General features: G+C 40.8%; 1 protein-coding gene across 1 annotated transcript in view; it reads right to left on the bottom strand.

Moving 5' to 3' along the window:
- The window catches only part of npepps (aminopeptidase puromycin sensitive), a 225,265-nt gene that overhangs the window by 46,839 nt on the left and 166,096 nt on the right, over positions 1 to 12,330 (bottom strand). Inside the window, exons 15-16 of the mRNA XM_068013580.1 lie at positions 7,580 to 7,719; positions 3,075 to 3,209 (exon numbers count right to left, since the gene is read on the bottom strand). Of these exons, the coding sequence (XP_067869681.1) occupies positions 3,075 to 3,209; positions 7,580 to 7,719 (275 nt within the window). The remainder of the gene's footprint in view (positions 1 to 3,074; positions 3,210 to 7,579; positions 7,720 to 12,330) is intronic.

The following is a 12,330-nucleotide window of genomic DNA, read 5'->3' as shown; positions in this document are numbered from 1 at the left end:
CACTTCTGCGATCCTCCTTTTGTCAGCTGTGTTGCTTTGTGTTGACCTAATGTTCAAGCAAATAATGGTTGTGCAGACTCATGCAAAGATAGTTGCTCTGTAGACACAGGACAACAATCTTGCAGTTGCAATGGGAGTCACCATTAACCAGAAGCCTAACTGGACCAACCATATACTGTAGTTACAAGAGGTCAAAGGCTGGGTATTGTGTGGCGATTGACTCACCAAGGCCCCAGAGCCTTGTCATCACCGACAAGGTACAAGTCAAAAGGGTGGTGGAATACTCTCTGCTTGCCTGGATGAGTGCAGCTCCAACACTCAAGAAGCTCAACAACATTCAGGACAATGCAGCATGCTTGAATGGCACCCCATCCACCACCGGCACAATGTGCACTGCAGCTACTCGCCAAGGTTTCTTTGACAGCCCCTCCCAAACCCACAACCTCTAACACTTAGAAGGGCAAAGGCAGCAGGCGCATGGGAACGCCATCACCTCCAAGTTCCTCAGGTCACGTCCTGACTTGGAAATATATCACCATTCTTCCACTGTCGTTGGATCAAGATCCTGAAACTCACTACCTGACAGCACGATGGGCATATTTTTAGCAAATGGACTGCAGCTCACCACCACCTTCTCATGGACAACTAAGGATAGGTAGTTAATGCTGGCCTTGCCAGTGACACCCACATCCAATGAATAAATAAGTTTTTAAAAAAAACTACTAAGCAGTGGAGGTCCAACAACTGGTGTAATAAATAAAAAATGGGGAGGAGAGGATGAAGACTGATTTAGGGTAAATATAAAAACCGCTATTAAGTGTCTAGTTAACTATTTCTAATTTATTGTTCTAATTTCTAATTGCAAAGTCAAAATTTCAACAAGGTTGTTGCTTCAGATGCAAATGATGGGAGTAGAATCTCCTTGGAACATCAGGTAGCAATTGTTTTTTTCTGAAAAAATAAATTTCATCCTCTTCCCCAAGCTTACCCCACATCACAGACCAGCAACCCCTTTCCCTTGCATCTCAGTGCTGCTCAGAGACATGCAAGGGCAGACCAAAGTGACTCAGCCTCAGAATTTCCCACCTCTCTGTGACCACTTGGTGCCTCCCTTAACTAGCATAGTTGTGATGGGGAACTTGGTGGGTGGCAGAATTGCAAGAATACATTCTATGGCAGCGTAGACAGCCAATGTACTTTATCACCAGGGCTACCATTAGCATTTTATCTAACGCCTTTTCATTGCAGCCTAATGCGTGGTACTCGTTACATGAATTTGTTTCACATCCAGATCGCAAACATTGTGACAGTCATTTGGAGATGGGCCAGTGGGAAGAGTTGCTACTTGGTTAACCTCCCAATTATCTCACAAACAACTCATCAGTACGCTCGTCACAAGAGAGCAATTTAAAGCATCTTTTACATAAGTGAAATAATCATATGATTCAAGAATGCCAAAGTCTTTGAATAACAGGATGTCTCTCCATTTCATACTAGAGATCAGTTTCACACCCAAGCAACATGAATGCCAGACTGATTCACCTAGTCAGCAGGCAGTTGGGGGTGGGGGGTGGCATACGAAGCGGGATTGGCTCACTGAGGTGACAGATGTCAGTCTTGGAGAATGAAACAGTTTTGCAGTTGTTGAAGGGCTGCTCTGGTCATGCATAATATGACTGTGCCAAATGCAGAGTAAAACTGCTTTCAGTCTGCTTCAAAAGTATGCCTCAGGTGCAACTATTATTTATAAAACACTTTAAACTTTGAAAAGTCTCAAGGCACTGAAGGGAGGGAGAAAAATGGATAACAATCCAAAGAAGACATGACAAGGGGTGATCAAAAGCAATGCCAAATAAGTAGGTTTTAAGGAGGGGAGTGTTTTTTCGGATTTTTTTTTGACCATTTCTCTGGGGACGGGGTTTGAGAATTAATTATACTGAAGTGTTTGCATTTTAATTAATTTAAGTCCACAATTGTTAATGTCCAGTTCTCAACTGTGGCTAAACGCAATTTGTGCAGTCAATCATCTTGCAGTTCAGGGCACATTAATAAGTAGTTTTCTTTTCAACCTCAAGGTATCACTAACATCTACAGATATGGATACAAGTAGGTTTGCCACTCAAAGTAAAAAAAAATTTAAATTCCTCTCATTGCTATTGCCTGCATAGGAAATGTCAACATATTCGTCACATCTTTACAATGCATAAGCAACATCACACAGACATTACCTGTGCTCTGTACGAGAAGGAAACATACATTTTGCTATATTTGTGGCATACGTAACTTCTAAAACACACTAAAGAAACAAACAAGACAACAAAGTACATGCATGTTTCTCCAGAACCAATTTAGGAACCCAAGAGGAACATTGAGCATTTGAATGTGGCACTAGAGGGACCTCACTTCTTATGCTGTGTAAATGTATTCCAATATACAACATTTAGCCCAAGAACTTTGATCAAGTGAGACTTTGGAAATGCACAAATACATAGGTGATTAATGCAGACCCTTATTTTAACCTGTCTTTTTGCATTGATAAATTATAACTACAGATTAAATTTCTTCATAACTTGGTAAACTCACAGTATGAGTATAAATCACTAATCTTGCACTGTAGATATAATCATTCAACAATGACATGGAGACAGCAATCACCATTAACACAACAGCTGAACCTGAACAACATAACCCACAGAAAGCCATGCAGGTTCAAATTAACACTGTGGAGTAACTTCAAGCAAGCAACCCAATCTTAGCATTCAGATCAATTATAAATGACTTCAGTTAACTCACACTTCATCATTTGAACTTTTGACTCACCCCCAGCTACTATTCTCGATATGAAAAAAATATGAATCACTATGGGTGATTACCATTAATTTGAATTTACTTGACTTTTTCAGAATTAAATTTTGATCAAAAAACAGTTTTACTTAAAGAAAATTTGTGCATCTGGGCTTCTGCAAGGAGAATTTTAATGCTTCAGACGTCTGCTGTAGCTCGGATATGTGCACCTTTTCAAGAACATGAGCAACGTATTTTACTTGGACACTTCCCAGTCCCTCCCTACTTACCAGTGAAAACAAGTCATTCTGAAGTCCTAGCCGGTCTACAGGAGGGAGTGCAAGGTTCCGGATACTGGGTAGCAAACTCTCGAGCATTGTTGGACTGTACTGAATGCGACAGAATCCCACTGTTCCTGGGTTCAACTAAAGTTTAAACAAAAGGAAAGCACAAAGAGAATGATTCGTGCACATTTGTGTAGAAATCCCAATGTGTATATATTTACTTGTCAAGAACATCTATTCCCCCTTGTTCTTTGAAGCAGGTAGTGCATTGCATTAGATAGATTTACCATACAGCACCAGGGCCAGTATAGCTGAATCCTAGTAAATGTATGCACAGTTAGGATTATTTTCTTGCTAATGTCAACCCAATCAAATCACGAATACTGCATTAAAAGCTGCAATGAAACAACTTGGTTAGTCCTGGTACTCTGAATACTTTATCAATCTAATAGCACAACCTCTTGAGTTTGCTGCTACCTTACCTGTCCCACCAATCAACTTAAAAATGGCTCTGAGGGAGGGAAGGTTCTGCTGAGTTCCTGGGGAACTAATGAACGCAGTTCAGGCAGTTGCCAGAAACCAGATGAAAATCGTACCAGGTTGCTGTAGTGCATCTTCTAGCATCAGGCTTACAGCATCAATGACGCAGGCCTCATCACAGGTGCTTGTCCACCAGCATTCAGCTCTAGCATGAACATGATCCCTCCAGGAGAGGAATTGATACGCTCATGTGGAAAGGGGGAAAGTAACACTTTTTTTTTGAATCATGAATTCTTCATACATACAGCTTCCTCACTTTAATCCCAGCGTGAATAGGGAAGGGGAAGACCAATTCTAAATACTGGTTCCAAAGCCGAGTCTACATCAAATATTAAAAACATAACATTTCATCACAAAGGCTATATGAATTAACAGTTCCATTACAGTTGTATCCCCACTGAGGTACAGATATTACCAGATTCTTACTAGCTCAGATGGCCAGCAAGATCAGAACCATTATCAAAGGAGTCGTCCTTTTGAACCACCTGTTTTCTTCACTCTCCCAGTTTATTATACATTTGACTGTTCATAAATTGTCAGGTTTAACTGACTACCTACACCTAGTGGATAAATTCATGCATTGTTTGGTCTACAATAGGCTCAGATTCATCTGTAAATCTGGAGTAGTGCAGTGGCCATTTTGGAAACTAAACAATGCAAATCATGTCTCCTGGTCCTACTTCAATTTCAGAGTCAGAGTAATTGAGGAGAAAATGGATGGGGATCACGAATACCTCAATTGTGCATACAATACTTGTGCATATGCAATTTCTTTTGTATTTTATTAATGATCTTTATTCCATTGAACAGATGTCCTAATAATGTAATACGTACGTATTATTTGGGAACAATAGGCATAAATTCATCTGCAAATACAGACTCGTGCAGCAGTGAACAATATAAACAAGGGGTAAGTTATTGTGGTAGATTATGAGATGGTTCTCGCAAGGCAAAGGCAGACAGTATATAAGTAGGCATTTTTTTCATGAGCTAGAAGGAGTAGACTTCCGATGTCAGATTAATCAGCTGAATCTGAACACTTGTGAAAGGAGTACTGGATAGCCAACAGAAGACTTTGCTACAGGATTTGCACTACTTAGTTATAACTGTCACTATGAAATGTTCGCGGATCCAGAGAAGCTCAGAATTATTCATGTAACTAATTGCTCCCTATTCCCCTTGTTTATAGATACAAATGCACCATAAAAAAAATGGGATTTTAGACTGTCACCAGATTTTTAACAACCACAACTGGAACTGAGTTTACATGGTGTTTCAAGACAGGTGAACTGACAATATATTCAAATCTAAATTTGACTAGAATTGATGTGAACTCATGGTCTCTTGCTACAGGTGGGTTTTAAGACTGATGTCTCTGTATTACCAATAGCCAAATAATTAAATGTTGTGATGGTCACTGCCTGATTCTAAAATAAATGCCTTAAAAGGCTACCCTTCTTGCTAAAATAAAAACTTAATTATACTAATGAGGCAAGAACCCAACTAATAACATTACTGCGATCCTTCCCTTTTACGTGAATATTACCAAGTCTATTAGTTTGACATTTCACCAAATTTCATCCAAGTAAATTGCACATTTTGGCTGTCATCAAACAGGCAGAGCAAAGTAGCCTTAAATACATGGATATAAAAAAATTGACTATGTCTTTTCGGATATAAAGTGCGTTTAAGTTATGCAGCATTTTTAAAAAATCCACTTGGCAGCAGCTGTAGAGCTAATTGATCATGTTAAGGGAACAGAGCACCATCTGTTTATTTACTTGGTTTCTTTAAGAAGAAAAACAGACAAGTGACAGTGATAGACAAGAGAGGCACATATGGAGAAAGAGAGGGAGAAAGAAAGAGACAGAGGGAGGAAAGATGGAAACAAGGCCACACAGAGAAAGAGACACACAAACACAAATACAGAGGGGAAGACACATGGATAAAACATGAGAGGATGGGGCAGAGTGAGAGAAACACATCAGAGAGAAAAGCACAGGGTCAGAGTGGCAGAGACAAAAAGATCCAGACACACACACAGAAAGAACCATACAAACAGAAACACAGAGGGAGACAGAGCACGCGAGGATAGGGCACAATGAGAGGGACAGGCACAGTGAAACACAGAAAGCGACAAGCACACAGAAAGAGATGAAAGCAAAATACTGCAGATGCTGGAATTCTGAAATAAAAACAAGAAATGCTGGAAATACTCAGCAGGTCTGACAGCATCTGTGCAGAGAGAAGCAGAGTTAATGTTTCAGGTCAGTGACCCTTCATCAGAACAGAAAGAGATAGATGGACACAATCTCTCAAGCACAAAAACAGAAGCACACAAATAGTGGGAGGGGCACATATTTACATGCTAGATTAGCAGTATTACAACCCAAAAATTATTTGATGTAAATGAATGGAAAATTATGCTTTTAGGCTTCATAATTTTGCAGGATGACTTTAAGATGCAGCAAAGGAAGCAAACTACAAAACTGCATGAACAACACAAGTATAGCAAGTGTTTAGCAATTGTGAAGGTCATTAATGAATTTATACGGTCTAAAATAAGCAACACTTGTGAGTCCACAAGTCAAATCCTGTACTGAATGTCTATTTTAAGCACTGTCATGAAACTCCACTGGCAGTGTAATTTCTTTCCCCTTCTTGTTTCATTTGCTTCCCTTCAGATTTTTGAAGATTACATACAATTTCTTAGCCAAGAAAGTTCACAGTTGACACCCAAATAACTGGACTCTGCAATCAGCTGTTTATACGCTGGTGCAACTTTAAGAGACTCCGCTACAGAATGGTGGAGGATAAGCCAGCTTTTCCATCCGTTCCTTGTAAGGAGCATGCAGTTTCCTCACCTCAGCTCCTTAAATGGCTCGATCAATACTAGAAACTTGTGGTGCAGGAGGCTCGGCACTGTCTTTTCCAACTGTAATTAACAGAAAATGCTGGACATACTCAGTGGATCATCTGTAGAGAGAAGTACTGCATAACATAGGACATTCCAGGAATGTACCCCTTCATGACACTTGTCCGATGAAGAGTACACATTTGAAAAGTTCACCCAGTCTATTCTCTTTACAGATGCCTGACTGTCTATTTCCAGCATTTTTTGTTTTCATTTCAGATTTCTAGTTTCTCATGTTTTACTTATTTCTCAACTGTTCTACAGTGCAGGGCACTGATGCACAACTTACGAGGAGAACTGTATATATATATGGCCAACATACTCTTCAGACATACTCCAATCCTGCACTGTGATTACGATCAGGAAAAAAATTTAAAAATAAAAGGAATGGAGATGAGGCCCCCAACTTAAGAGGCCGAAGTTCAAATCCTAGTTGGTATGTCTTGTACTTTTTTTTTTGTGAAACTATCAATTACAGAAGGAAAAAACAAAGTGCTGAAAGTTCCCCTCCTTCGAATGCAGTTCCTCTCCATGCCCTTTCCTGGTTTACACTGGACCACGCTTTTTCTACCAAACTACTCTGAGACTAACACTTGGAGATGTGCAAATCTAGCTTGCAATGACCTTCTCCTCTGTAGTGCCAGGTCTCCAGTCAGCATGTTTCCCAAACCACCAAAAGAATGAGATCAAGCTGATAGTTTGTTGACAATCAGAGATACAAACTCATTGGGCAACACTGTGGGACTTCAATGCATTGCACCAAAGAATCATTGCTGCACACAGAATTCATGATCTTATCAGAATGTCTTCAAATAAAGGCACAAGAGTGGAAGTTAGGCACAAAAGGGTGGAGGCAAAGCATTAAGTTAGTCACTTGGGCTTGTCTTGTGCACCTACAAGTTCGTTAAACAGCAATGTTAGCACATGCCAAGGGGCAGATTGGTTGCCTGCCTGCTTTTTTGCAAAGACCTAAAGTGGGTAGAAAAAAGTCTATTCAACTGAAAGATAGAAAAGAATACATACTCTAAACTACTTCTGAAGCTCTCTGGTGACCTACCTTTATCCATTGGTCCGGTTTCACATTCTTCACAGTGATAGTCATCTCTGGCTGGTCCAGTAACACCTTCATATTATCACAGCTTACATCTTCGCTGGTGCAGATACTAATAGGGACCATCCAGTGAGGACAGTCACTACCTGGGAAACACAGGAGAGGTGTGCTTATACATGAATGGATTTAAGTAGTAGAGCCCTGAGAAGACTGACTCAATTTCCCCTCAAAGGGCAGAAATGACCTCGATGGGAACAGAATATATAGCACTTAAAAGAAATGAAACAAAGCTCCCAGACAGCTTCAAGGGTAAATGCACTGACTGGTGTGGAATGGAGTCCCACACACCAGGAAGATCCAAATTTGATCATTGGCCTGCGTTGAATTAGCTGATGTAGCAAGGATGCTGTTAGCTGTGCTACAATTTGGTCTCAGAGGAACAGGGAAGGCGGAAAACTGATCAGAATTTTCACAATCCTGCTCACCATCCAATGGAAGGCAGGCATATATAGATCTGGGTTAGGAGACGCTTGCCCCTCACTTGGAGCCAAATGCAAAGAAGGAGCACCTCTGTGAGGTACTTGACACCAGCCGATACTCCATGGAGCTCTACCCCAGCATGAGTCAGAAGAGTAAGAGAGAAAGGGAAGAAAATTGGAGTTTAAAAAAAAATTGAAATGTAGATTTTAAACAGATTTTAAGAGTTGACCTTGCTGGGCTCCACTCTCCAGTTTGGGACAATGAGTATCATTGAATGATAAATATGCTATCAATCCTTTAAACCTTTTCAAAAAGACCAAATAGATTTCAAAAATCACAAATATTGAAAATCAAATTTGAATTATCCATTTTTATTCCCTTCCTTGAGCCCACTATACCTCGCCCCAAAGAGCAAATTCAATTATACCATTTTCCCACATAAACAGAGTATTCATTGGGTCCATTTGAACTGGTTCATTAGTTTATTTTTTTTTTAAAAAAAGGACAAGAGTCACTTTAGAAGTCTTATTCAATAACTCTGTCTTTCAAGTTAGTTCCCTAGAAAGAATCTCTTAATTTCTCCTCCAAATCTAACACTCGCATCCAGCTCCAAACCAAGGCGGGAGGATAATGGTCTGTTCCATTGGTTGTGCCAAAGCCACTATATAGTTTTGTAATGTTTCTTCAGGTAATACTTTATTAATAGTCGTTTGGTAGTGCAGAACTTGAGTACTGCTGAAAAAAAGACATGCTGTTGAAGCTTTTTATCGTGCACTCATCAGGACAAACGCAACACCACCAAATTTCAAAGGGAGCAACAACTTATACTGCATGAGAGAAGGGTGCTGGTTGGTTGAGGCGTTGCCATGGAGAATGCACCAGGGAACTATTGACCCCCATGCTTTGCTTAATTCAAAAAAGGCACAACGCCTAGACATGTTCCTTTTGCCTGCAGAGGACAGGACCCTGCAGATGAATATATGTAGGCAAAAGGAACATGTGCAGGCATGGTGTCTTTTTTGAATTAAACAAAGAGTGGGGGACAATAGCTCCCTGGTGCATTCCCCATGGCAACGCTTCAACCAGCGTTGACTTGCCAACCAAGCAGCACCCTTCTCTCATGCAGTATAAATTGTTGCTCCCTTTAAAATTTGGCATTCTTGCATCTGTCCTGATGAGTGCAAGATGAAAAGCTTCGGACAGCATGTCTCTTTTTTTCAGCAATACTAATATTTTATTGGTACAAGAAAATTAAAGATCTGAGAGAAAAATGATTTTGAATGGTCATGGTTTCAGGCAATAACAATTACTTGGAACTTTTATATGCTGGGATGTGGGTGATGAGTTAATACAGATAAAAATAAAGCTTCTGCATGTTAGAAATCAGAACTAAAACAGGAAACTGCTGGAAAGCTACAGCAGGTTACTCACCTAAAAGATTTTGGGTGGGACCAGCTGATGAAGAGAACCAAATAGAAACATTTGCCTGTCTGACTGACCTACTGTGGATTTCCAGCATTTTCTGACAAGTCAGCTAAGTTCTGAAGTACAAGAGCAGAGCACGAAAGGGTGCTGTTTAAAAACCGATTCAATCCACTACAATACTTAACCAGCTTGCTGAGAGAGGGACTTCTAACTACAATCAAAGACTGATTCATAAAGCAAAACTCGCTCAAATGTTCAGGTCACCTACACTTGACATATAAATTACGATTCTGAATTAAGAATTAAAATTGTGCATTTAGCCTTCATGGGATTCACAAACTTGGGGGTGTTCCATCACAATAGTTAGATAAAGATTCAACCAAATGTTTTTAAGAAGCACTGGCGCATACGGACTAGGCTTGGCCTCCATCAATCCTGGTCTGTGCTGCCTGATGCCAGTACCATAATTTTCACAATTCCTGGTTCAATAATGATTGACAGTGTACCAGTAAGTAGGCCAACTGCCTGTCTCAGTCAAGGAATAAAGTTAAAAACAGGAGTTAATTAAAAAAAATACTTTTACTCTTCTCGTTTGTCTGAGTGCAGATTAAACAATGTCGGTCGGTCATGTACAGCAAGATGGTTTAGCATAAATTGAAAATTTTTTCTGAAGTGACACGTCAAAGGCCACTAATTGCCAAAATGTGATGCATCTTTTTGTATCAGACCAGCTACCAGCCAAAATAACCCATCTACATGGGTGAAACTTGGTGAAATATTTATTTTCTAACACTCTCAGCAATTTTAAAAAAGAAAATCCTACAGATAAGAACACAGAACAACTAGTTACATCCATTTCACCCCCTCCCAATTTTCTATCATTCTCCTGGAGACTGAATCACATTACAAGATAATTCCACAGGTGCTAGTTGCTGTCTCATACCTCACCCCACTGGCCATCCATTATCTGCAAGCTCAGATAGTGAGAACCAGCACACTATTTGACCACAGAAGGGATCAAAACAGAGGCAATTATTGTGCACACCCACAACTTACACTGGGCAGTGAACATAGATTGAAATGTCTGTTCATTGTTCCCCTTCCTTACTCAAGGACGACATGGTTGAGTGTAGTATCCCGACTAGTGCTTCAGCAGAGATCATGTAACTCAGCACAGACCAGAAATGGGGCATTGGTGACCACACTACCATCCTCTAAGGCTTCTCCTGTGCTGTCCAGCTGAGTGGGACTAACCTTGCCTGGTTCCACTCTTACTCATCCATTCATAGCCAGGGAATCTCCGACAATGGCTTCTCTTCCCACCCCAGACTATCTCTGGAATTCCCCCAAAAAAGCTATTCTTGGGCTCCTCCTATTTTTCATTTAAATGCTGAGCTTCAGCAACATCATCGAAAGACATGAGGCTCCATGTGAATGCTGACGACACCCAGCTCTCCATCCACTGGGAAGCCTGAAGCCATTGTCTTCAACCCTCACCACAAACTCTTTCCCAAGATACCAAATCCAACTTCCTCACTGGCCACTGTTTGATCTGAACCAGACTGCACAACCTTGGTGATCTACTTGACTCAGAGCGGAGTTTCCAATCCCACATCTGCTTGACCATTAAGAACACCAACTGCCACCTCTGCAATATCGTCCATCTCCACTCCTGCCTCAGCCTATCTGCATCTGAAACACTCATCCACGATTCTGTTGCCTCGAGACTCAACGAATCCAATGCTCTCCTGACCATCTTCCTCACCCTCCATAAACTTGAACTCATCCAAAAATTTGGTGTCCATATCCTAACTTGCACCAAATCCCAATCACTCGTGTCCATTAACCTACATTGGCTTCTCATCCACCAGCACCCCAATTTAAAAATTCTCATCCTTATGTTCAAATTTCTCCATGGTCTCTCCCCTCACTATATCAATAATCCCCTCCAGGCCTACAACCCTTTGGGAACTCTATTCCTCCAACTCTGGCCTCGTGCATCCCCAGTTCCTTTATTCAATCTTGGCAGCTGTGCCTTCATCTGTCTGGGCACTAAATTTTGGAATTCCCTCCCTAAACCTCCCTGTCTCTCTCTCTCTCCTCTCCAACGCCCCTTAAAACCTACCTCTTTGACCAAGCCTTTGGCCACCTGCCTCAACCACTCTATGTGGCAGAGTTTCACCGTCTCACCATTCTCTGGGTAAAGACGTTCCTCCAGAATCTCTTACTGCACTTATCAGTATTAGACCCCCGCAAGTGGAAACATCTTTGCTACATCTAACACATCAAAATCCTTCATAATTTTACTACCCTCTGTCACCCGTCTTCTTTTTCCTACAGAAAACAGCCCATTTTATTGGTCATCTCTCCCAATTCCCGGTACTCAGGTCCTCTTTCAATTCCCCCATTTACTGTTGCCCTCCCTGATTTCCCCATTTACTGGTGCTCTCATCCAATTCACCCACTTGCTGGTGTCCTCGCCCAATTACTGATGACCTCTCCCATTTACCGATGCCCTCCAACACAGCCTATGACATCCTCCCCCTCTCCTATGAAAAGAACACTTTCCCAAGCTTGGTTCCAAACCTCAGTTTGAACCTATGCCAGTGCTTTAACACTAAGGTAAATTATAACTTCCATTTAAAAAAAAACTTTAGGCCAAGAAAACTGTGCATTATAAAGTCTTGCATTTTTTGTAGAAGTTTTGGAAATGATTACTTTAAAGAAAAAGTAGTCAGGTTTGCACACTGACTGAGAATGTTGCTCTTTCAACCTTTGAGTCGTGCGTTAGGATTTGGTACAAAACTAACCAGAATTCAATACGAAATTGTGCTAAACTCAAAATCTCACTT

The sequence above is a fragment of the Heterodontus francisci genome, chromosome 33 (genome assembly GCF_036365525.1).
Source record: "Heterodontus francisci isolate sHetFra1 chromosome 33, sHetFra1.hap1, whole genome shotgun sequence".
Classification (NCBI taxonomy): domain Eukaryota; kingdom Metazoa; phylum Chordata; class Chondrichthyes; order Heterodontiformes; family Heterodontidae; genus Heterodontus; species Heterodontus francisci.
Note: the sequence above shows the minus strand (reverse complement) of the source record. Positions and strands in the feature narration are given on the sequence as shown.